Source organism: Aptenodytes patagonicus, chromosome 4 (assembly GCF_965638725.1).
Source record: "Aptenodytes patagonicus chromosome 4, bAptPat1.pri.cur, whole genome shotgun sequence".
In the NCBI taxonomy this organism is placed as follows: domain Eukaryota; kingdom Metazoa; phylum Chordata; class Aves; order Sphenisciformes; family Spheniscidae; genus Aptenodytes; species Aptenodytes patagonicus.
Genome location: NC_134952.1, coordinates 52,003,735 through 52,029,756, shown reverse-complemented (window position 1 = coordinate 52,029,756; position 26,022 = coordinate 52,003,735). Strand labels below are relative to the sequence as shown.

Sequence of the window (26,022 nt, the reverse complement as noted above, 5' to 3'; positions counted from 1 at the left end):
AGCTGCCAAGCGCCCTATTGTCCCTATTGTTCAAGAGACACCAGAAAAAGAACAGCAGGGCTGCACAGGAAACAGGTGTGCTGGGGAAAGGGAGCAGAGCGCGTGACCTGAGGTGGCCCCGTCGTAGGGATGGCAATACCCTTGGCTGGCCACAGCCCTGCTGCTGCGCAGGGGCCAGGCTGTGCTTTGGGCAGGAGCACACTGGGGGTGCTAGCCCCACGGATCACCCCACTGTGCTGTGCTACAGTTGTACTCAGGGGAACAACCTCCAGCGGGGTGTTGCTGAAAGTGCAGAGCTGGGCACGGTCTGGAGGTACAGATCTGCTCTGGGCCACCTGGAGCAAGGATAACTCTAGCACCCTTCCATATGGGAAGGGGTGCTGTGACTCCAACACACCCCTCTCCTGGCCTATGCACAGGAATCAAGTCATGCAGCAGCACAACCAACAACAGGGTAAGCAATGTAATGAAACGCTGCTTAAATCGTTTTCTCAGCTGAGAGATTCAGTTCTGTGCAGATGAGGAGTGCCTGGGTTGTGATGTCTGCTAGGAAACCAGCCCGTACTGGTCATTAGGTGTGGTTTTAACCGTCGCCTGGGGCTATACATAAAACTTCCCTGCTTCTACGCAGCTACCTCCTGTTAAAACCAGGACTGGGATCCTCTGGAGTGGAGAATTTGGATTGCAGCCACCCCTGGTCTCTGAGCAGCTTCTCACTAGCAGGCCATGTACAGTCATTCCTGGACAGGGAAATCTCAGAAGAGAAGAGCAAGCACTTCTCTGGGATCACACTAGCTGCTCAGGAGTGGGGAGCCACCTCGGCATTCCTTGTGCAAAGACAGAGGGATGGCTGATGTCCTCTGGCTGGTAATACCAGTGTGGATCTGTCCCCAGATCCTGAGGAGGAAAAAAGGCTCCAGCTTTCCGCTGGAAGATGTTTGTGCAGTGGGATGCACCTGAAACCTGCTCCTCACTGCCTGCAAGAGGGCATGTGCATGTGCAGGGCTGAGGTCAGTGCATGTTCAGGACCCCAGAAGGAGCATCAGGACCCAAATCTGCCCCTCTTTTATGGGGCTGGGAATGAGCCATGATCTGTGAGCCAGCATACCCAGGGGCTTCCATCAGGCTGGCTCTGGTGTACTTGTTCGCATAGAAAATGCCTTCTCCTGGTGGAGCCTAATGGGAGCTTCAGTTTCCTGTTACTGCCTGCATCTTCAGAGCAGAAGGGGAAAATCTGCTGTGTTCTTCAAGCTATCAATAAGTGGAAATAAACACTATGTGCTCCTTTGGGCTGCACTTCCTATTGTGGGGAATTAATAGCTGCATTTTGCAAAACAGCCCCACTAAAGAGGGATTGAACAGAAAAGGCCATTCTTCCCTTCCTGGGATATGGGTTACGTCTCCAACATTTCCCAGCCCGAGGGGTAAACATCTCCAGCCAGATCTGCAAAACAGCTCTGTTCCCATCTGGCTTTGGAAACAACTCCCTGTTTAACCAGGGATTGGAGCTCTTGAGGGAAAACGGAGCTCTGCATTCACCCGGTCCCTTCCCAGGTCCCCCCCAAGGAGAGCTCCCGCACCCTCCAGCCAGCCTCCTTTGGCTGAATGTTGCACACAGGTAAAACAGGAGCAGCATAACACTGAATTCTGCTAGCCAGTCGCCACGGGCTTTGCTGCAGGTTAAGATCACGCTGGCAAAAAGGTTGCTGCAAAGCTGGCCAAGCTCTCCATGGCATGGGAGAGTGAGTGGGACCCACCCTGTCTCCTGGGGGGTCCTCTCCTCCATGCCAGTTGAGTGTCAACGACGCACTTGGTGGCTACATGGTGAGCAAAAGCAGCAGTTTGTAAAGTCCCGCTCAGCCCCTGAGATGACAGAATACAAACACTATCTTACCTCTAACCTCAGTCTTGCAAGTAGATGGGCTGATCACTTGAACCACTCAACACTTGAGTTTCCTTCTGGGGCAAGCGCTCATCAGCCTGAACAGCTTAAGGTCAGATGCATGTGTAGCTTTGGGGAGGGAACTGCTGTGATGTGGGATCAGTCCAGCAAGCTTTGCTCCGAGCAGGGGGTCCCCTTCACCTTATCCTCAAAACCCGTTAGAAGTGACTGGCCCCACTTAAAAGGCTAGCAAGGAGACAGGCTTGCAGTCACCTGGTGCTTAAAAGCATTTCTCCCTTTTTGCAGGACCCTCCATCGTGACCCCTCCTAAGGACATCTGGAATGTGACAGGAGCACAGATCTACCTGAGCTGTGAAGTCATGGGCATCCCAACCCCTGTCCTCATCTGGAACAAGGTAAGGGCCCTGCTAGGAGCTCTTGGAGCATAGCAAACCTGAGGCAGCTGAAACTGCCTGGTAAGCATAAAAGCCATAGCAGATCCCTCCTTAGAAACACACATCTTTGGTGAGTTCTCCTATCTGTGCAGTTCTGTCCACCCCCAGACATCTGGCTTTGCTTAATCTTTTTCTAAACTCTTGTTGATCCCGAGGCAGACCAGGACTTGTCTTTCTTTTGGTAGAGCCTGGTATTCAGAGCACGCAGGGAATGTCCCTTGACCTGCTGTCACCCTGCTGGCGGCAGTGACTCTGAGGTGGCTGGACACAGCTCGCCCACGTCAGGCACAGGAACCACATGGGCCAGTTATCTCTGTTAGCTGGCAGCGTGCTGATTTTGGCAGCGTGCTGGTAACACCTGGCTTAGGGCAGGGGCCAGTGTTGAGCAGAGAGGATCCCAGCCGTAGGGCTGAGAGCCACTGCATGGCCCCTGTACCCTCTTCAAATGCCACAGGTTTGTGGACGCTTGGGAAAGGTCTTAAAATTAAGCTCAAAAAATACTAGATTAAGAACACTACAGAGAAAAAAACTGGATTGGCCCAGAGATTGCTCCATTCTGAGACAGCAAACTCTGCTCGGAGGGGTCCCAGAGCAGACTGTCGAGTGAGCATACAATGTAGGCATGTTGACCCAGGCAGCATTTTCTGCTTGTTTACAAGCAGACGCTGTGTTTATACCGACTGTCAGTGCTGCTCTGCTTTTCGTGCCTCTTCCTCATGGCCGAGAGACTGTTTGATCAGGTGATAACAAGGGGCGAGCACCGCTTATCCCATGCTATGCTTTGGGCTTGAATACGCAGCACTGAGGAATGACTGCACTGATGCTTTCTCATCAGTGCTGTGCCCCCCAGGAGGGACTGCCTGGTTTGCTGCAGCAGAAACCTACAGGGCTGTCCCTGGCCTGTTGGGAAGAGGATAGGTCATGCAGGGAGAGCCCATTCTGGGAGCAACATTCGGACTCTCGGTTCTCTGCTACTGCCACGCTAAAAAGCCTGATCATCAGGAAAGTTGCAGGGGAGCCTCTGAACAAGGACAACAGTCATCTCCTGCTCTCCCCCCGAGTCCCAAGCCAGAAGGCAGCTGCTCCAGCCTGCTGAACTGGATTGATGTATGGCTGCCAGCAGCTGCAGGCAGTTGACTCCTCCTTGTTCAGCACAGGCATCATTTGATGGGCTAAACACACCCTTGGGAACACGCACATGAGTTCTGTGAGACCGTCAGTGCAGGGCACGTTTGCATGCCCCACTACCCAGCACCGTCCACACCAGAAAGCTGTGCTGCTCTATCCGTTCCTGCTGAGGCAAGGAGAACGCAGCCCCCTTGCAGACGCTGAGGCATTGGGGTAGTGGGGCTGCAGTACATGGAGGATAAGGTGAAATGCTGGCACTAGAAAAACCACTGCTCCTGCACAAAACACATTAATGTAAAACTAGTGTTGATCTTGTCTGTGTGCAGGTATGGTCCTAACAGTTCTAGCATAAATAAGCCCCAAAGTTCTCACACCTTTCTGCCATTCTGTTTAGATAATTCGGGGACAGTATGGTGTCCAGAGGATGGAGCTTCTGCCTGGGGACCGGGAAAACTTAGCTATCCAGACCCGAGGGGGCCCTGAGAAACACGAAGTGACTGGCTGGGTGCTCGTAAGTACTTTGTGTAGGCACAAAGCTGCACAAACAGTACAGTGCAGTTTGCAAACAACTCATGAACAAAGAACAGTGCAGAAGACACATGGCAACAGACAGGGGCATTTAGAGGAAAACAACCTGTGTGAATTAGACATGAAGGGTAAGGGTGGCTGCTGGCTCCGGTCTCACCCGTTGCAGTTTTTCACCTCTGTCTAGCATGCAGTAGAAGCATGCATTCTACAGTCAGAGAGGGCGAGAGTTAAATAAAAGATCTCCTTTCTGTATGTCATTACTTTCCTGCTGCCGTTAGTGGGAAGGAGACCCTCTCCATGTCTAGGAAGTAATCGGTACAGAGAGGCAAGGCATCGCTAAGAAGGACCCACAGCTGAGGAGTCCTTATAGATCTGGCAGAATTCTCCTTTCTTCAGTGAAGCACATCACCTGCCTGAGGATAGCACAGCGCAGAAGCCATCAGCTCTCACTCAGCAGACCTCCTAAGCTCAGGAGTACCTGCAGGCTAATCAGCAATCGCCGTACATCAGAGAGAAGCAGCAGGGTGGCCAGAGGGAGCTGCTGTACATCCCAGTAAAGGAATTGCAAGTATGACGGCTCCCAGCTGCAAAGAAGCTGATAACAGGGGAGCACAGCTCAGGGTGTTGGTTCCCGTACCACTTGCAAAAGCAGAGGTGGAAACAAGGAGAGGGAAAGGTTTGAGCCGATGATTTTGCTGAACTGACTGACTGGATGCAGCATGTTGTAGGAACGCTTTTTCTTCCTGTCTCCCTCCCCTTACCAAGCATGCAGTAGTCTGACACATCTCCAAACTAAGTAAACAATAAAAGAAAAGGAGGGAGCGTTACAGCACACGTAATCTGGCCTAGCAGCAAAGAAAGCTAGGCTGATCCACAGGAGTGGGTGCTTGTCCCAAACCTTACTGGAGAGAGCCACCGCAATCTGAACCAGACTGTTTAGAGCAGACAGAAGAAATCTCGCAGTCAGTGTGGTCCCTAAGGGTTAACTGCTACTTCATGCACTCTGTTCATCTCATCACGTCTCAAGCAATTAACAAGTTATATAAAGATACCTTAAAACAGAATCGCTGCCACCTATACACAGGATACTTATTGGGGGATGGGGGGGTGTTTCTTCCCCTAGATATCTCCTCTGAGCAAAGAGGATGCTGGAGAATATGAGTGTCATGCATCAAACGCCAAAGGAGAGGCAACAGCTTCTGCAAAAATCCACGTTGTGGAAACTCTGCATGAAATAGCACTGACCAAAGGTAGGTAGTGTGGTTGAACACTCAGCAGCTCTTTCCCCTAACCATTTCCTCAGTTATTTGATACAGAAGGACCACCTCTGTTTAATGCTTTCTGAAAAAAAACCCGCACACTAGAAATACCAGTTTAGCATGCAGCTTTTACTGGGTTTGGCAAAACGTTCCCAGCAAATCTCAGCTGCTAGAGTTCTCAAGGGCTTGATAAATAACCCCCCAAGTGCTGTAAAGTACTGGAGATTAAGATACCAAATTAAAAACACCTTTTGGGGTTTTTACAAAGCAACTTTCAGTGGTTTTCCAGCCCTAAATTTGTATCCTCCTTTCACCGTTCTTGGGACACTTCCAAACCTGCCCATCTCTCCTGGGAGCAGTATTGGCACAACCAGCCCCAAAACAGAGGGGAAACTTCAAGCACTTAAATTCCTGCCAAGTCCCTGCACCTCCTCATTCTTCCCCATCCTGAAAGCATCCTAGTCCCTGCCATTCTCTCTCTGCATGCTGGAGTGTCAAACCTGGGATGGGACACATACGCCACAGCAGGCCTTTAGGCAAGACCTGAAGCCTTTACCCTCCACAGCCCTCAGCCAGTTTTCAAACCCAGGTCCTCTTTGCCAGGCTGTGTGCAAAGCTGATGGCAAACCAGCCACCATCATTCCAGCTGCAAAGAGGATGGCTTAGTACCAAGGCCACATATGCTTCGGAATAAATCGGGAGAGGTGGAACAGTAATTGTAACCATGCGAGAGACAGAGGCACTGGGAACAAAGCATCCAGCTAGAGAATACTGTGCTGCCCAAGTCCACTTTTGAACATAATCCTTAGTTTTAATCCAGCAGCTTTATCCGAACGATATAGTCTTGACTTTCTGTATCCTTATATCCCTGAATAGCTGGAAGACTTCCTTTAGAATATTAACAGCACCTGGCATTGAAATAAGAGCATAAAATGAATCCCAGTATCACTTCCGCACAGGAACTTTGCTGAAGGTTTTTAGCTAGTCTCTAATCCCTTTTCAAACATCTTATTTATGGATGTGAAGGAAATTGAGTTTTACTGAGTTGTTCCATGAGCAGCACACTTATACCCCAGAATAGATGTTCCCTCGCCCTCTTGCAGTAACTCTACTGCGAAGCTGTAGTACCGCATATATTGCCTCATGGTTAATTTCTTATATGCACAGCACATGTCACAGCTGTTTCTTTTCAGCTGTAGGAAAGCTCTCAAGTAAGCATGCTGTAGCTAAGCAATAAGCTGGCAGTCCACAATTACTTAAAGGAAATTGATAACGTTAATGTCTGAAACTGTCAGACGTCATAGCTACACACTACATGGTTAGGGAGTCTGTGTCCCGCCTCCAGGTGATCTCAGCACAGAAAAATGCCACCTATTACCATCCCCCCGCTGCTGTAGTCCTGCAGTAGGGAAGGAAGGAAGGAAGGAAAGAAGGAGTTGGGTCTCACCCTCAGCTAAGCCATCAGCTAACTCACTGTGCTACTGCCCAAGTTGTGATATTACCCCTTGGAACAGTACAGAGCGTAACATGTTTTTGTTTTTCCACAGATGATGGTGCAGAGCTGTGATGTGATGTGAGGACTTTCACTTCCGCACAGTTTTAAATTAGTATTTTGGAAAGCTGCAACCTCTGCCTTTTTCTAGCTGACTAATCATTCCCTCTTAACTCCCTTATTCTTTGATTACCAATTTGCTTGGACGCTTCTTTCACAGATACACAAATAAAGAGATTCACAAGTTTGATTACAAATTTTTATTTACAGGAAATAAATGTACTTTTGAACAGCACATAGCAGATGAGTAAAATTGTATTTTAAATGCAACCTACACAAAATGAAACAAAACTTGAGCACTTCAGTCTCATCATTAAAAAAAACCAACCCCTTTAAAGGTTAAACACTCATCATACGAGGTGCAATACTCATAGACATCAGCTCTTGGAAGAGGAGTTTGCAGGCATAGGGCATCCGAACCAAAGATATCTGGAAAGAGATTTCAAAAGGCTTGTGATAAGCACTCCTAAAGCATCAACTTCCACCACGCTCTACACAAATAACTTGTCAAGTTTTTGGCTCAAAAGTGAATCCGAAGTTACGCATGAAAACATTTAACAAGAATTGCTCACAGACAGTAACAAAGCAAGAGGGAAGCTGAGACTGTCTGTAGAGGCTCCACAGCAGCTATCCAGAACACATTTTTAATGATAAAACCTACAGCCAAGGGATCTGCTCTTAAACAAGAGCCATTTAACAAGGGAACATGTGGATAGCAAAGCGTGCCTGATGTACAGTAAATGCAGTTAAGATTTCCAGCACGCATCTCTTCAGTAACCTCAATGCCATTGTTAGAGTTGCAGCAGTCAGTCCCTCGCATAAGAACAAGCCCGTTTAAGGCAACTATTTTTCTCTCTGCTGCCACTCTCCCTTGACACAGTTCTGTAACCACGCACACACTACAGAGCTTTTTTTTTTATTTAAAAAGGGAAAAACAAAAAAAAAAAAGAGTGCAACACAAAAGACCTCCCATGGGGACCCAGCTCTGCAAGCATAAATATCTTCATGGGGACAGTCACAAGGGCGATGGCTCTAAATTCCTGTGATTCTGAGTTTTACTTCTAAAAATAAGCTCTCAAGAGTTTACTTTTAAAGTCTCTGAAAACTCTGCACTGCGAAATACTTGAACAGCATTTCCTGCCAAGTGACAAGCCAACACTGTAAAATTAATAAGGAAACATCCAAATTAACTAGGGCACTATGAACACTTGAAACAGTTATGAAACTAAAATAGCAGTTGTTCTGGTGCTTCTTTAAATATTTACTTCCCTATCCTCCTGTTCACCCGAGTGGCATTTCCTCTCACCCACAAAGAGAAACACTGGCTGATGAAAGCCACACGTACCTGAGTTTTATTACGGCATCCCCGGCATTCATAGGTGTGAGTCCTTGTGTTTGCGATCGCCATGATTCCACAGAGGTTACAGACATGGACTTGGTATGGGTCTGAAGCTTCAAACAGTCTTTCTCTCAAGAACTGGGCTGCTCCATGAGCAATCTGGCAATCTCGTTCCATTTCTCCAAAACGAAGGCCACCATCACTGAAAAGAGGAAAAGAAAAAAAAGAAAAACACCCTCAACTTTTGAGTTCATTGGCAAAATACATCAGTTCTTGTTGGTGGAACAAGTAACTTATCAGAACCACAAGAGCAATATTACAAGGCAGGAGTAAAGCTGTGCATTAACTTTCCTTTAACACCTCAGAATAAAACTGTGAGGGAGAATGCGAACACAATAATTTGTAACTGCTGCTGAGCATTTCTAAAGCAGATGTCAAGACAGCTAACAGCCACAGCACAACCGTACAGCAAAACGAGGTAAACAATTAAATCATCCTCTACTTATCTGTGGTGGGTGTAACCTTGGCTGGCTGCCAGATACCCACCAAGCAGCTCTCTCACTCCCCCACGTCGACAGGACAGGGGGAGAAAATAAGATGGAAAAGCTCATGGGTCGAGATAGAAACAGGGAGATAGCTTACCAATTACCATCGCAGGCAAAACAGACTCAGCATGGGGAAAATTAGTTTAATTTATTGCCCATTAAAAATGGAGTAGGATGATGAGAAACAAAGACAAAACTAAAAACATCGTCTCCCCCTACCTTCTTCCCAGGCTCAACTTCACTCCTTTATTCCCAACTCCTTCCTCCCCTCCCCGTGGTCACAGAGGGAATGGGGGTTGCAGTCAGTGCATAACAGTGCCACTCTGCTGCTCCTTCCTCCTCACACCTCCCTGCTCCAGCGTGGGGTCCCTCCCATGGGATAGTCCTTCACAAACTGCTCCAGCATGGGCCCTTCCCCCAGGGTACAGGGAACAGATTGCTGCAGCATGGGTCCCTCACAGATCACAGCTCCTGCCAGGAGCCTGCTCCAGCGTGGGCTTTCCACAGGCTGCAGCGTGGATATCTGCTCCACCATGGTCCTCCATGGGCTGCAGGCAGACAACCTGCTTCACCATGGTCTCCCCATGGGCTGCAGGGGGATCTCTGCTCCGACGCTGGGAGCACCTCCTCCCCCTCCTCCTTCTCTGATCTGCAGGGCTGTTCCTTTTGCATTTTCCCACTCCTCTCTCACAGCTGCTGCACAGCATTTTTTACCCTTTCTTAAATATGTTACCACAGAGGCGCCACCAGTGTCGCTGATGGGCTCCGCTTTGGCCAGCGGCGGGTCTGTTTGAGCCAGCTGTAAGTGGCTGTGTCCAGCACAGGGCAACCCCTGGTCCTTTCTCAGAGAGGCCACCCCAGCAGCACCTCCTGCTACCAAAACCTTGACACCTGCACCCAGTACATCATCTTAAGCCAAACACATGAAAATGGGTGGCTAATTGGGGTGAGCTAATTAAGTTCTAGCTGCAAAGTTGAGACAGCTATTTTTTAGGGATAAAAACTTGAAAGAAAAAGAAAATACTGTATAGAAACTAATAAACATTCTTACCGAGATCTACCTTCCATGGGCTGTCTGTTAAGTATTTGGATTGGCCCTCTTGCACGAGAATGGATTTTGTCATCTACCATGTGCTTCAGCCGCTGATAATATGTAGGACCAATGAAGATCTGTGATGTGATTTTTCGACCAGTGAAGCCATTGTAGAGGACCTGAAGTAGTCAATGCAATCACTGAATCATAAGCCTTACTATCCATCAAATGTATATTAAAAAAGTTACAGTGAATTGATATTTTGATTATACCTCATTTCCTCTTAGATGATAGCCATAATCTGATAAAAGATTGGAAATCTTCTGCACATTGACGGCATCATTAAAAGGTGTAGCATCACCAATTTCTCCCTTGTTTGCGGACACCTACAGAGAAGAGATTTGCAAAAGCTTGTCAGATTTCTGAAGGACTGGTCAGACAACATTAAGCTGTTTCAAACAGTTTTAACTCTTAATGCCAGAACTTGAGATCCCATGCCCATGATAGTACCCTATCTTGCTTTGTTTACCAGCTACGCAATTTATAGTGAGATTTTAAAAAATACACACTATCAACAATTTTGCTACTCCTTTTTCTAGGTCATAAGAAATGTTTGGAGTAAAAGCAACAGATGAGAGAGGACACTGTAGTCCGACTTGCTGGACAAAATTTACAGGACTGTAGGTCTTCCCCAAGAAACCTGCTTTTGCTATCAAATAACTGGAGAACAACCCTTAGTTTTTAGTGGATTAACACCTACCAGGGAGTAGTACCTTTACAAAAAAAACAAACGGGGGGAGGGAACCAAAAAACATTTTAATTCATATTGCTCAGACATACAGCATAAAAGATTCTTCTTACCTTCCCCTGAAGACACTCAATCAAGTGACCAATGGTCATGCGGGAAGGGATGGCATGGGGGTTGATAATTATATCAGGTGTGATGCCTTCACAGGTGAAGGGCATATCCTAGAGCAGGGAAACAGACAGTCAGTACTTCCCAGAATATCAGCTTTTAAAAAAGCAGTTGCATGCATTCAAATTAAGTCTTTTAAAGCATTTCAGAGGCACTGAAGTACCACATAAGAAGCAACTGTGTCCCTTTCTAAACATATTTTAGCTAAATTTAAGTCAATATATTGCACCTGAGTAGATATTCCACAGACAACTCACTTAAGGCAGTTCCAACACTAAGAAGATCAGAGATAAAATGTTAAGAAGGAAGAAAAAAAAAAAAAAATCACTACCTCCTGCCTGTACTGGATACCACAGGTTCCTTTCTGACCATGTCTGCTAGCGAATTTATCTCCAATTTGTGGGATTCTTACAGAACGTACCTGTAAGCCACAGGAAAACATTCAATTGGTAACTTAAATACAGAACAAAAATGATTAAAAGTAGAAAGCATACACGTCAGTGCTCACCCTAATCTTGCAGAACTTGTATCCTTCCTGGTTAAGGGTTACCATGACCTGATCTACAATACCAGTCTCACTAGTTCGCAGAAAAGTGCTACAGTCTCTCTTTGTGAAACGTCTATTAGTGCTTTCCAGTTCGTCTTCATTTTCTGGCAGCGTTACTGTTTTGCCAATGATGACATCATCCCCAGACACACGTACCCCAGGTGCTATCAAACCATCATCATCAAGTTTGTCATAGATTGCATGTCTCATACCTTGGGAAAAAAAGAGGGAAAAAAAAAGAAAAAAAAAAAAAAGACTCCCAAATTTTTCAACATACTGACTTTGATGGTCTGTAGAAATTCAACAAGTCTGCTTGCAACTTCAGCCTACTGCTAAAATGTCTAAAGATAATTTTATGGAAATATCTCAGCTGATGTATTTTGCTATTAATACAGACATTTCTGCTATTTTATATGTCCCAAAATAAAGACCGAATCAGTTCAACAACATTAACAACCTTGCCCACAAAAATTTAATTCAAAAAGTCAGTCTTCATGCACTCCTATATCTTACCTTGGCAAGTTTCGCGTGTAGGCTTTTCAAAAACTTCCTCTTGGTCATACCCTTTTTTAGACTCTTGCTCTTTGTATGAGCGATAGAACACAGATCTGAAACAAAGTTATAAAGCCTTCTCCAGTGAAACCAGCATCATTTTTCCTCATCTGTACATCTCAATTTCACTATAATCACCCTTTTATCACATATTACGACTACTGTTACTAATGACAACCAATATGTTCCTATGCCACACAACCCTTCCTCTAAAGTCTTGTTAATCTGACCATCGTTGAGGAGGGGAAAACAAAAACACCCCACCAAACAAACAGAACAGTTTCAAATGACATTTTGATGGCCACGTTTCAGATATTGCCAAAGCACCTATAGATAACATGCTAATTTTTGATGAACTGCAGAGACCTTTGGACCTGCTTGACATCTCAAAAGTAGTTATTATTCCTAAAGATTATTCACATCTTCATCATAGCATTCTCATATTACTTTTCTCCTTATACCTGCCACTTTGCAAGCATTTTAAGGCTTCTACTGCTACCTTGCAGTGCCACACTCAGTACAACTGAGCTGCAGTAGAAAACTTTCAATTTATATAGGCTTCTTTCCGGGGCTTTAGGGTTTTTTGTCTGCTGCCTCAGTTGCCAGCACACCAAAGCCACAGCCTTTCAGATAAATATTATCCACATTTAATTGCTCCCATGCACACAGGAGGTTCTATAAAAGCTTCACGCGAGCCATAAAAGTCTGATAGTCTCATACTTATTCTACATTGGATCCAAGATACCAAGCACTCACTTCTTGGGCTCAACTTGGACAAAAGAAAATGAACAAAACTAGAAACCTACTGACCAGCTATACAGCTAACCACAGCCATCTAAGAACTATAATGCACAAAGTCACATCAGGTGCCAGTTGTCCCAACTGCAGTTCCTACTAAGGAGAGGAACATGCCAATCCTCACTGGTAGCAACTGTTGTGCTACTAAAGACAAGACTTTATTACAAAGCTGCAATATTGCCATTAAAGAGTTCATATAACTGGCAAGAGTTATATGAAAATATAACAGCAAAGAGTCCAAATATTTTTTCATTTAACCATTGTACAAAGAACAATAAATGTAGTAAAGACCAAAATGGAAGAGTTGGGAAGACAGGTTACACAAAAGATGAACGATTCCTCACTGTGTTTTGCTAAGATACACACTCACTATTTTCATTGTGCTGATCCCTCCACCCCCATTAGGAAAAAAAAAAAAAAAAAAAAAATTAAAAAGCTTCTCAGGTTGGAGAGATATGGAGAACGGTGCCTTCCAGCGTAAGATGAACTTTTCCTGAGCCTCTGGACAACTCAGTATACTTTTTTTTCCTTCCAAGCAGTTAAAAAAAATTTCCAAAGTCTTACCTGAAAAAGCCTCTGTCAACAGCAGAACGGTTCATGATGACAGAGTCTTCCTGGTTATAGCCTGTGTATGATGCAATGGCTACAATCGAATTGATACCTATAATATGCAGAGCAAATACTTTGAAAGGATGCACACATACCAGACAGGCATTACTTGTAACTCAAAATAAGCTGTATTCTCTATAGCGAGGCTGTTCTACCCTTTCTGAGATAAAGCCTCTATGGCCCACACGCAAAAGCCACACAGTATTAGCAAATGCAGCTTTGGGTGGAAAAGCGAGTCAAGAGTGACCCCTTGTGAAGAACTTAGCAAATAGTACAGAAAATGCATTTTTCCAGTTAGATTTTAGCAGACTGTATGGATAAAGTAGTTTCAGCTGCAACACTAGCAATGTATTTTTTGCAGTCTAGGTGTCCAGCTACAAGTTAACTTTTAACCTATAATTAATTTTTAAATTACGTACATTTGCTAAATACTCAGGTATTTTACACACAACATTTGTGACATAGTTTAAACAAAACAGTAGTATTTTTGTTTAGTAAACATTAACTGACAACATACCTGCTGGTAACTCTCTAAATCGCAAGTACTCCATGGAGCGTGTTGTTACAAGGGGCTTCTGAGGATAATACAACACATGTGCCAGCGTATCCATACGAACATGAAAGTTTGTAATGTAAACTCCCATAGCCTGTTTACCCATAGCAGACTGGTATGTGTTCCTGGGAGACTAGACAGACAAGGGAAGACCGGTATATATGTATATAAAGCTCTTACACATACACCTGTCGGTTTTCTATCAACTTTAAAAGCAGGATGTCAGAAGTGATGCACTGACCTGGTTGTGATCAGGGAAAGGGATAATAGATGCACATACTCCCAGGATCATAGATGGGTGAATCTCACAGTGTGTGTATGTTGAACAATATGCCACACCTTTCTCTTGCAAGTCATCTGGAGTCATTGCCAGCATCACAGTCTCCTCTTCCAGTGTATCAATGTACTCTACTACACCACTGGCCACGAGATCCTGCCAACTGAATAACCAATGTCTGAAACACTCAGCTAACACATAAAATGGGTCTCTTCATCAGTAACAAGAACAAGGACTTCCCTGGCTTATTATTACTACCACTGTCTCAGTGTGATGAAGAAAAAATGAATTAAGCTACCAGGCAGAGAAAGCATCTTTGTGTTGCACAAAGCTTTAAACATTTTTCTCTCCAATCTGGGGGAACTTGCAGCTTCCAAGATGGAAAATGAGACATTCAGTTGAATTTCAGGAACACATCTCACCTGTAATTGTTATACTCTCGTTCCTTCAGTTGGTCAATATGCCTTTTCTTCAACAGCAACTTCTGTTTTTCCACAATTAAAAGGGGCCGACAAATTCTGCCTGCATCAGTATAGATGCGGATTTCTCGCTCACGAATATCCCTAATCATTGAGACCTGTACAAGAAAGCAGCATCCTGTGAGTACAAAGTCTCAGCCTGGAATCAAAACTACAAAACACAAAATAGGGTAACAAAGTTCCCTAAAGCAAAGGCCTTACAGGTGCTATCAGCAACACAGAACAAACATTAACACTCCTAGAAACAGAAGCATTTCAAGAGACTATTTTGAACTGTTTTTTCAACTGGATCCTCTTTAAAAAAAAACCAACACACAACACCCCCCCCCCCAAAAAAAAACCCCAAAACAACAGCAAAAACCCCACAACCAAGCAACAAACCACACACAACATCAAACAAAAACAACCCAAAAAGCACCAAACCCCAAAAACCTCCCAAAATAAAAAAACCCAAGCAATGTGAAGTATGTTCAGAAAGAGACTTGCAAATAATGCTATTTGGAGCTTGCAAAGTAGTATCAAGGCATTATCCTCCCTCATCTAAAAAGACACCTGAACTCTAGATGTAAAATTTATACCTCCGACACAATGATGTCCATCTGACGACGGAGCTTCCTTAGGGTATTCATGAGCTGCTCTGGATCTTTGTGTATTCCTACCCAGCAGCCGTTAACAAAGATCTTGGTAGCACTAGAAAGAGGGAAAAACAAACAAATAATAAAAAAAAAACCAACAAAAAACCCCAAACCCTTGAAGTGTTGTGCAGGATAAAAAGCTTAAGTCTGTTTAAACAGTTTCATTTGCACATACTCAGCTATTGCTGCTGGAGATATTTCTTCCAGGTTTTCCATACTCCACTCTTCCAAGAATTCCAAAATTGGCGATGGCTGAGACCCCACAGAAATGTAAGCCATCAGGGCTAAGTTCTTCACAAGTCCTACTGCATGACCCTAGTAGAAACACAAAATTAACTTGCATTTCCAAATCAATAGATTCCCCCAAGAAGATCCAAGAACTTAAACTTTGAGTCCTCAAGGAACGGGGCACAAAACATGCTATTTACTCTATTAATTTCTACCATTCAACTACAGAGTTAACTATAAAGCTAAACATTCCTGTCAGCATTTCAAAAAAAGTGCAAGTGATCATCACAAGTGCCATGGCTATAAAATGACTAGCGGATAAAAGCAGTTGGGCACGAGCAAGTACTGACATAAATACTACTTTCATTACCTCTGGAGTCTCAGCAGGGCAAACCATTCCCCACAGCGTATTGTGCAGCTGTCTGGGCTTTGCCAGTTTACCATCTCTACCAATTGGAGAATTCAGGCGTCTCAGATGGGAAAGCGTAGATGCAAAAGTCAAGCGGTTTAACACCTGCATGTAGAAAGGAATTTGGTTAGTCAAAGCTTCTTAAGTGTGTTGTTGACCAGCATCATGATACATTAGAGCAAAGGATCAATGCCCTCTAGAAATTAGGTACTTCAAAAGAACTAAAATCGCTCTGATTTTTGTTAGCTACACTTTTTAGTTCACCTCCATCAATCTTAGACTAAGTTTACCCTTAAAATCTGTTTTTTATAGTATAGCTTACTCTGATTAGGTAACTAGAATGAGTGATACTCGTAAAAATACTTTTTACGCTGCATTTTCACCAGGAAGGTTTGGCAGTACAGAGATCTTTTCAAACTTAGTTTGAAAAACTAAGATGACTGAGTTATTAGGAGCAAATCAGCATTTACAACACACCATCCAGGGACAGCTACCATCTTCGCCCCTTTCCTAACTTTGCTTTCCCCAAATTATGATCTCACCAGGGCTCCAAACAAAATGTGCTGGCATTTAAAAACTCTTACCTCTTTCCTGTTTCCACCTTTATGAGAAACAAGCTCAACTAAGCACTGCTGTGGGCTAATAAAGTCAGTGCTCCTCATCATTAGCTGTGGAATACATAACTGTTATATTACAAGGTGTCACTCAAGTTTCTTTAACCACTTGTGAAGCACTGAAAGTAATTAAAAGGAAAGAAATCCATCCTCCCTAAAGATTCCCTGGGACTAGGACTTGACCAGACACACAAGCATATGTTCTAACACAAGAAGTCTTTACAAGAGTTACACCAACAGTGAACACAATAGCTAAAATCAAAACCAAACAACAACAACAACAAAACCCCAAACCCCACACCAGACTCAACTATTTGGATCTTCATCTGTTTCAGCTATGGAAGTTTCCTTTTAAAAATGGTTCTATTTAACATACAACACGCATGGCTGCCAAGCAATGTTAAACTCTTCCATGATACAGTTTTACTCTTATGTAAACCTGACAAATGCTACCATGCTTTATTCAGCTATTGTACCTGAGATACTCCTGCTCTGGCCTGATGAGCTTTCTTCTGGTCACCCCAGTTTCCAGTTGCCAATGAATACTTCAAACCATCTGAAATAATTCTTGTTTTAATTGCCAGTTCCAAGTTGAAATCTTTCCCTCTGTCAATAAACTTTTGTGCATATATTCTCACTTCCTTCAGCAAATTCTTAAACATTCTGTAGAAGAAGATGCCAAGAAACATGATGAAACAGTGCTATAGCAATTCAGCCTACCCAGCACTATTTGGAAAAATGTCACTGGCCTCCTGAACAGAAGCAAGTAATTTGTAACTAGAGGAGGAAAGGGGAAAAAAACCAAAACAAATTAACCTGTTTGTGAACATGCACAAAATATGCTTCAAAACAGGCTGATGCCAGCCACCTACTATTAGAGGAATCTTACCCACTCCATGAAAAAGTCATAATCAGATACAGGCTGTGTTGCCCTAGACCGGGTATCAGACACCACAGAAAAGTCTGATTGGTTTAGAAGCACAGAGTCGGCAATGCCTCTACCATTAATTACCTCCGAAGAAAATGTATATATTATAGTTACCCTCTGAACAGGAAAGCTAACAGTGGCCCAGCAAGATCCAGTCTTTTGTTGCCATAATGATCTCTGTCATCCAGCTCTCTTCTTCCCAGTGCTGCCAGCAACAATCTATGAACCATATACCTAAGCAAGTAAGATAGTTTGTTTTAAACTGACAGCAGACATTCACAACAAAGATTACATGCTTTCACAGATAAATCAGTGAACTGTTTCCTAAAGGTTGTCCATTCTAGATCTTTAGGATACTGCTGTCCTAAAACATACCTCTTCAGCACGTACGTCCTTAGAGGTGCATGACTCACTGAAAGTGCAGATAACTACAGAGAGAAGTTAATATTTACATCATGATGGCAATGCATCTTCTGCTACATGTCTGTCCTGTACTGTAATATGGGCTATGTTTAAGCATGCGGAATCAGGTGTAAAATGGTAAGTCTCCTGATGCTATGGTTCATCTGCACACCAATAAGCGGTGGTCAAGAGGATGTGCTAGTAGTTTTAAAGAGTGGGTTTACATTACAAACAGCTTATCAGTACTTATCTACACATTAGTTATCAACCTCTATATGTTGTCCATGCAACACCATGTCAAAAAGAGTAATTTATCACTATCATCACATCGAACGTAAGACCCAGAATGCGTTGGAGGCTTGTTTTGTTTCTTTTTTTTTTTTCTACTTTATCAGCATTGCATTTTCTCAGCTAAGAAAAATATACCAGTGCCCTAAAGTTTATCACCGAGTATCCAGAAGACTGAGGTTAAAAACAAACTCCCATTCAGTGTGTCCTTCCAATCATAATACATATATGTGAATAAAATCTGTATTCAGTGTCCATTTGCAGATGTGTGACAGAAAATACTGACATACCCTAGAAAATAGGCCTTTTTGGTTTCACAGAAGTCACTGACACCAACATGCGGGAGCATTTCTTTCTGCAAGACTTCTTTAGCGTACTTGATTCTCTTTTCTTTGGTGACACCTGGCTTTGCACCTCTTGATCCAATGAAGTTTAGAGCAACGTTTTGCTCCTGAATGACAAACGCTTCATCCAGAGAAGGTTTGACCTAATGCACAAAACACAGCAAAATCCTGTAGCATCCAGTGCCTGTTGGGGTTGACAGAAACTGCGCAGTAGTTTGCCGATGATTCTTTTCAGGAACTGCTAATTACTGATGCGGTTCTTTCTGGCTTTACTATAGTAAAGTCTTAAAGTAAAGCTCTCTTTCAAGAGCAGCAGAAAACAGTAATGGAGCATGCAGGAAGCACATAAAAATAGTTTAGACTTCAGAAAATAGTTCTCATTCAAGTACATTCTAGGCCTGTTGCTGCTTCAGGTATAAATTGGGATTTTACAATTAAAGTCAATGGCAGCAGGATAAGACGCTACCTCTCCAAATACATATCAACTCTTCAAAATTTCCATTGTACTTTGTTCACTTAAAATATTCATTAGAATAGGTTTAGGCAGAGAACTTTCGACATTTCTAATAGACGACCCACAAAAATAATAAAGTAATAAATTACAATTGGAAAATGAACAATACTTTGAATGATGATTAGCCACACCTACACATCACCAAATGTCAAGCCAGGAAATAACTTATTTAACATATATTACCATTTCCATCATTTCTGGATCTTCAAAATCATATATGATGTGCTCTAAAATGTCCCTGTCGGACACAAAGCCTAGCGCACGAAAGACAATTATGATGGGGACTTCTTGTTTGATATATGGCAAAGTTGCTACAATGCGCTGACCAATAGCACTCTTCTTTGCACCCTGAAAAGATGGGGAAAAACATACATTAGTCTTAAATGATCTTGCCTTTAAATAAAAATATATCTCTGGACTTGGATGATACAGCATAAGTGTATTTATTCAAGCACTACAGGAAACCACGACTTCTCAGTAGGCCAGCTAAGGAGCTATTCTGAAACCTTACTCCATCAGTGACTTTTTTATTTTAAAAACATTTCTAACTTTAGAAGTCTGCAAAAACTTGGAAAGCAAGTTTTAAATTAATTTATTAACTTAAATTTAAATTATTAATTTAAATTATTACATTTAAATTATTAAATTCCTTTGCTGATACAAAGGAATTTAAATCATAGAATCATTAAGGTTGGAAAAGACCTCTGAGATCATCGAGTCCAACCGTCAACCCAACACCACCATGTCCGCTAAACCATGTCCCTAAGTGCCGCATCTACACGTCTTTTAAATACCTCCAGGGATGGTGACTCAACCACTTCCCTGGGCAGCCTGTTCCAATGTTTAACCACTCCTTCAGTAAAGAAATTTTTCCTGATATCCAATCTAAACCTCCCCTGGCGCAACTTGAGGCCATTTCCTCTCGTCCTATCACTTGTTGCTTGGGAGAAGAGACCGACACCCACCTCGCTACAACCTCCTGTCAGGTAGTTGTAGAGAGCGGTGATAGTACTATTCATTCACTCTTACGCATCCTTTCTCTCCCCTTGTGTATTTGCAAAGAGCAATCCTATCCACCTTCAGCTTTCCTTCTGTCAGCTTAAGCCCAGCTTTTCTAATCCACTGTGTAAGACTCTCCATTCTCACGATCATTCAAGTAGCTGCTCCCCCCTCCCAGAAAGAAACAAACATTGTGGGATGCAGAGGGACAACCACGCAAGAGTGCCCCAGCCATCAGGAGCAAGAGTGGTGTAAGGCTTCTATTAAAGTTACTCTTTGAACATGTTTGGGAATTTCCAAACATCCGTGCAATGGTAAATGAGTACTGACACCTTCTGCTTTTGAAGTTATGAATAGCACTTATTTCCCCTCACAGGTGGCACAATTAGATGTTAAATATGAATTAGTATGTGGTCTGCAAAACACATCTAAACCTTGGCCGTCAGCAAAGACAGGGTGTCTGCTCCTGCTCTTCTCCTTTGTCAAAAAAACAGGAAGCAACTTGTTTGGATTTTCTAAAAACTCATTTACAGTAATTCTAAAATGATTTTTTCAGCCTTGCCCTACAACCTGCCTCAAATTGAGTCTTCCTCAAATTACTTGTCCCAGAGACAGGCATAATCTATGACAAATGGAATACGTTTTCATTTAATTTTACCTTCTTTATAACTTAGCATCAGAAGAAATTTCTTCTCAAAATCCCGAAAGTAAATGACATGAAGAGACAGGACAGTAACAAAACTCCTAAAACAATCTTTAATGTAAGCCCTAGGGCAGGGGTTATTACTGCTTAGGCATACCTGCCCACCTCTGGCCAGCATGCTAACCCATATAGTACTTGTTGGTCGAGAGGAATTTTCCAGACAAGATCTACACTCTCCTGTGTAGGCATATTTTGAATCCTTCTTTGCAAACACATATACTGTGTTTGTAGCCATTTTCTCTTGAGCAATCAGAACCTGTGTTAGAAACAAGAACACTAGTAAATAACTGACAAAGGGCATGCTGAAAGTAACAAGAACAGTGTTTCTACTATTCCTTCTCGTGCCTTAAGAGCACTGCACAGCATGAAGTCAATTTGCCAAACTCAGTTGGATTATACTCTACATTTTAAAAATACAGTATTAAGCAAAACATACACCTAGTTAAAACAGAATAACCAAAACAAAAGACTCTGAGAACACTGTTCTCTATGATGTACTTACTGCATCTGCTAGTTGTGCTGAGACGTTTGTGTTAGCTTTAGGCAAAACACTGATAAAGAAAGAATTTCACTATCTGTTTCCAAGGCCAACGCACTACACAGGCATTTAAATTTAAATGCCAGCTCCGACAGTCAAAGACAGATTCCCTGCCCCACCCAGAAGAAAAATACAATTCTACTTCTTTTGCTGCGTTTGCCCAGGTGTCAGTTAGAAAAAACTGGCAGTTTCATTGGTGAGGCACAAGCATGGAGAGGATATGATTTGCTAAAGCTGAATCCACAGCAATGGAGGGAAAAACTTATTCTTATAATAAAATGCATCTATACAGCTGTGAACAAACTGGAGGAGACTGAGTGAAGAAGTACCTCATTTTAGAGTGCGTGCTGCTCTGCAATACTGAAAATGGAAAGGAAAATATCTAAAGTACTTAATGGCATTCAATGCAAAACAGTTTATGAAACTGAAGAAGGGAAACATGCCTCAGAGAAGAAAAGGTGGCTCGAGAAAGTCCTAACAGAGGACTAAAAGCCCATCTTTCTACAAGATTACGAGTGCCTACAGTAACTGTGATACACTGGAATAAAAGTGCTTATGGTCCTGGCAAAACATACGGAAACAAGTAACGGAACTTTCAGTGTCTGTGAAGATGACTATGCAAGGTATAATCTCTTACCTTTTCTGATCCGTTAATGATAAAGTAGCCACCAGGATCAAGCGGGCATTCATTCAGTTCACAAAGATCACGGTCAGTTAAGCCATTCAACAAACAGTATGTTGAACGTAACATAATAGGAATTTTTCCTATAAAAGTTTTCTGATGCTGTGTCTGTAACTGATCCTCCCCTTCTTTAATAACTGTTTTAGTTATATCCACATACAAGGGGGCTGAATACCTACAGAATAAAAACACCATTGTGTTATCTGTCAGTTATTACTCCAGGTTGTACAGACGGATAACGAATGCAGTTATTCAAGCACTCACTAGTAACATTAAGCATTATTACCAAATCACCATCTGGATTTAACAAGTAGACATCAAAATTTAAATAGAGCAGTAATTATTACATTTTGAAGGCACTACTAAATTGAAAAAGACTGTCAATTAATAATGCAGGGCCAGTCCTTCCTTGCATTTATCCACTACAGAGTTCGTTCTTACGTAAGGTTTCTCAGTCTGGCTTCATTGGGCATCATAGGTGAGGGTGCTCCATCTCTTTCCCAATGTGTAGGTTTGGAGAGATAGATTTGTTCAAACTTCAACAGATACCGGGGCTGGAAAACAAGAAGACATTTACCTGCAATGGAAGAAACATCTATTTCGCTTGTTCAAAAGCGGCCCTAGTGCTTAATACCCAATGCTGCTGCATGTCGTCAGCCCAAGGTATGGAAACAATCCCAATTCAGATGACTGGATCAAAAAAGCACTCAAAAAAACTTTCAATAATTTCTGAACACCTCATTAATAAAAAAAACAGAGAAAACTGAAAGGTCAAAACCATTGGTAAGAGAAGAATAAAGTACCCAAATAGGTCTTCTTCCTATAAAATAGCTAACAAACTCAAAATGTGCCAAGTCAGTGAATATATTAACAAATAGAATATGCCTTACATATGCCTACTTAGATATTTATCGTTTATGTAACTTTAGATAAAACTGCTAGTTTTATGATGCAAAAAGGTGAATCTGCTTCAACACATACAATGAGATAGCTGACATTATCAAACAAGGTGTGAGCTTTTGTAAAGCTTTGCTCCCATGCACAAAACATTAACTTTAATAGCTTTGTTTTAGTTCCACAGAAATCCTTTCACTTGTTACAGTGAAACCATGGGCATGAAAGGACAGATACCTTTCAGCAATAGAACAATTCCAGGATATTCATTTTGCTCCGAGAGCCACTCACCCCTCAGAATCCTACTGCAATGAGATTTAGAGCATTCCGTTCACTTAAATCAAAAGCCTCACGTTTAAAATAAAGGGGTAAAAGTGTTAAACCAATACCCTTATCAAAGTCCACTTGTGTATCTGGTAGGGGGAGCTAGACCTTAAAGGAAAGCAAGCAGTTACACAAGAGTAGCTTTGTTCAAGTGTTTCGTATGTGTGGTGCACAAGCATGCCGAGGCAACTTGGCTCTTGGCCTCCTTGCATGCAAAAGGACCTAGAGATGAGCCGCTCTACTCATAAAGCGTTCCTTCACAGACCAAAATCAAGGGGGGTAGGGAAACATAAGCAAATCATCAGACCTGCACGTATACAAGTTGAAAGGCTTGTTGCCTTACAACCTTTGCTTGGTCATTTCTCAACTCAATGAACAATTTAACCAGCAGGAGAGAGTAACTGTACAGGAGAGGGAAGTTTGATTCCACGGATAACAAAGCTCTTGCGTGTGTTTCTCAGCCATATACCCGACTATCTGGAAACTTGGCCATGTACCTCAGACTCCAAAGAGTTCATACTTCTGTCCTATTCACTACATGAGCAGTGTCATAACTCAGATGTATTGCCGTCTCTTAAGATGGGGGCTGAATAAAACCCACCTAAAGCCATTTTGCATTGTAAAAACACATCACCTCTGCTGGGGGTCTCCACTTACCGGCTCTTCCACTTCTCCTGTGGCATGCTGGGCTTCAGCTTGTAAATCAATCGGTGGAGCATCTTCAACAATTCTCTGCACAGACATCTGAATAAACTCATCAAAAGAATCCAACTGTTGCCTGACTAAACCCTTTTCATCAAAATAGGAGCTAAAAAAAAAAAGTCCATTAATGAACAAGAGATCTTAATTTAATTCATGTACTTTATACATCAACAAGCTTAAGATGTATTTATTACAAAACCTCCAAAAGCTATGAAATACAGCACAGAATCAAACACATTCACTCTTCCCAAGGCATGAGTTTCAAACACAGATGCCCAAAAACACTAAACAATTCTCTCTCAGTGTTTGAAGGCACAGACACTACAAAGTGACAGACTTGCTGCCACCTCTTGGCTAAGCCATGACTGTACGCGCAGTCTACCTTAAATTAGAAGGGAAACGTGATGACTGAAACCTCAGTAAAAGTGGCTTCAGCTAAAGTTTTCAACAATGTAGGGAAATTACTTTGCTTTAACTAATTTTCCAAGCTGCAGTAAACTGAGTGCATGCCCCTAAGTCAAGGTAACAGTTCTCAGAACTTTTCTTAGCTTGGATCCCCTCTGTTCCAGCCACACAGAGATTCCCAGTGGAACAGAGATTCCAGGGAAATCCTTCTCCGGATTTCCCCTAGCCTTTGTGTCACCCAGCTTCAACCCAGCACAACCTAACCATAAAAATCAAAGCCTAAATTCGAAACCCCACATCCTAACTTTTAATGGGATGACCTAAACACGTCTGCTGCATGAGCTCCTGCCAGCAAGCTCCTCTACACCTCACATTCCTGAAGCCAGCCAGGGAACCCACACTACCTCAGCTTCTGCCCCATCACTGCCAAGATCTCTGGAGAAAACTAGTAAGAACTACCTCCCTACCAATAACTCAGGCTTCCCCAAGAAGGGGAACACACCCTTGGCTATCGTACTGTTGCCACAGTGAATCTTGCCAGCACGGTCTGCTACTGCACAAGGGCGAGGAGGAAGGGAAAGGGCAACCTGTATCACAGAACGGTTGAGGTTGGAAGGGACCTCTGGAGATCATCCTGTCCTATCACCCATTCAAGCAGGGTCACCTAGAGCTGACTGCCCAAGACCATGTCTAGATAGCTTTTGAATACCACCAAGGACGGAGACTCCATAACCTCTCTGGACAATCCGTGCCAGTGCTCGGTCACCCTCACAGTAAAAAAGTGTTTCCTCATATGGAGCGACGTGCAGCCTCAGCTGAAGGACTTGCCTCAGTTACCTCCCACCTGACTGAAAGCAAAGGTAGCACTCTTCACTGGGCTGCAAGAAAAAGGACCTCCTCCTGCCTCCAAGGTTTCTCATCTCTGCTCTCCATCCAGACTGCCTGTGGGACCACCCCCGCAGATACTGTTCTGTTTGCAACTACTCCCCTAAGACACCGGTCATATACATATTATGAATGATGCAATTAGCAAGAGAAACACTTTTTTCTCAGTTCCACACAGCATCCCACTCCTTAACAGTCACAAGAAGCTGCAGGTCCTGGACGTTCATGTCTTGCTAGAAAAACACTAACATGGTGAAATGGCTAAGTAGTGATTTCCTAATGCCAGCATCAGCTGTGAGAGTAGCGGGCAAAATCATGTGCTTGATATGGAATAAAAATCACTTCTCACTTCATTCAAAAGATGAATGAACCCCCTACTGGGGGCCAGTAGGGCTTCTTAATCCCTGATGACAACCCTGCTGTTTCTGCTTAAAGCCCTTCTGCTCTGAAAGTGCTAAACCACACAATTTAGCACAACCAAGCCTGCAGCTCCCATCACATGCTGCTAGCCAACGGGATGTTACCTGTAAGACCAAGAGCACGTACGCTGAAGCGTTAAGAACAGTGAGCTTTAAAAAGTCACCTAATAACGATCCAGCAGGCTTCTTGCCACAAGTCGGGGGTGATTTCATCATCGTCTTCATCATACTGCATATCTGTCGAGGAAGCACAACGTTGCAGTCGGGCTCCGATCACCCCGGCCTCTCTCCTCGCCTGCTGAGGGGGGGGCCGGCACACGGCGGGCTGGGGGACCCTCCGGCACCCCAGCGGCACCCCAGCAGCGCCCCTGGCCGCCCGAGGGCCGCAGGAGCCTGCGGCAGACCCCACCGCGCCGGCAGCATCCCCCACCCCCGCCCCCGCCTTCCGCGGGCCCTGCGCGCGCCCAGCGGCTCCCCTGCCCGCCTCGCCTGGATGAACCGGGGAAAAGGCCCAGCGGGGAACGGCCTGCAGCCATCAGCGCCCTCACCTTCGTCCGCGTCGTACATGGTGGCGGCGGGAAGAGCCGCGGGCGGCGGCCGAGAAGGGAGCGAGGGGGGCGGCGGTGCTCGGCGCCCGGGGCCCGGCTGAGCGGCGGC

General features: G+C 43.7%; 2 protein-coding genes across 2 annotated transcripts in view; one reads left to right on the top strand and one right to left on the bottom strand.

Moving 5' to 3' along the window:
- IGFBP7 (insulin like growth factor binding protein 7) overlaps positions 1–6,992 on the top strand; it is an 18,299-nt gene extending 11,307 nt beyond the window's left edge. The window contains exons 2-5 of the mRNA XM_076336734.1: positions 2,189–2,298; positions 3,860–3,976; positions 5,117–5,243; positions 6,800–6,992. Coding sequence (XP_076192849.1) covers positions 2,189–2,298; positions 3,860–3,976; positions 5,117–5,243; positions 6,800–6,819 — 374 coding nt within the window. The 3' untranslated portion in view covers positions 6,820–6,992. The remainder of the gene's footprint in view (positions 1–2,188; positions 2,299–3,859; positions 3,977–5,116; positions 5,244–6,799) is intronic.
- Positions 6,990–26,022, bottom strand: POLR2B (RNA polymerase II subunit B). The gene is made up of 25 exons (XM_076336732.1): positions 25,914–26,022; positions 25,530–25,602; positions 23,612–23,762; positions 22,178–22,290; positions 21,692–21,911; positions 20,614–20,772; positions 18,998–19,162; positions 18,247–18,443; positions 17,381–17,500; positions 16,815–17,001; positions 15,686–15,829; positions 15,263–15,402; positions 15,031–15,142; positions 14,396–14,550; positions 13,938–14,136; positions 13,661–13,829; positions 13,099–13,195; positions 11,698–11,792; positions 11,146–11,396; positions 10,969–11,058; positions 10,583–10,690; positions 9,994–10,107; positions 9,740–9,900; positions 8,150–8,345; positions 6,990–7,233 (listed from the first exon to the last, which is right to left on the bottom strand). The coding sequence occupies exons 1-25, from the start codon at positions 25,930–25,932 to the stop codon at positions 7,144–7,146; spliced, it is 3,525 nt and encodes a 1,174-aa protein (XP_076192847.1). The 5' UTR covers positions 25,933–26,022; the 3' UTR covers positions 6,990–7,143.

What these genes read in the sequence shown, in the direction of transcription:
- POLR2B (XM_076336732.1), bottom strand. An exon ending in TACACGCGAAACTTGCCAAG is followed by an intron (nt 11,397 to 11,697) that starts GTAAGATATAGG and finishes TTTTTTCCCAAG; the next exon opens with GTATGAGACATGCAATCTAT. An exon ending in GTATCCAGTACAGGCAGGAG is followed by an intron (nt 10,691 to 10,968) that starts GTAGTGATTTTT and finishes TCCCTGCTCTAG; the next exon opens with GATATGCCCTTCACCTGTGA.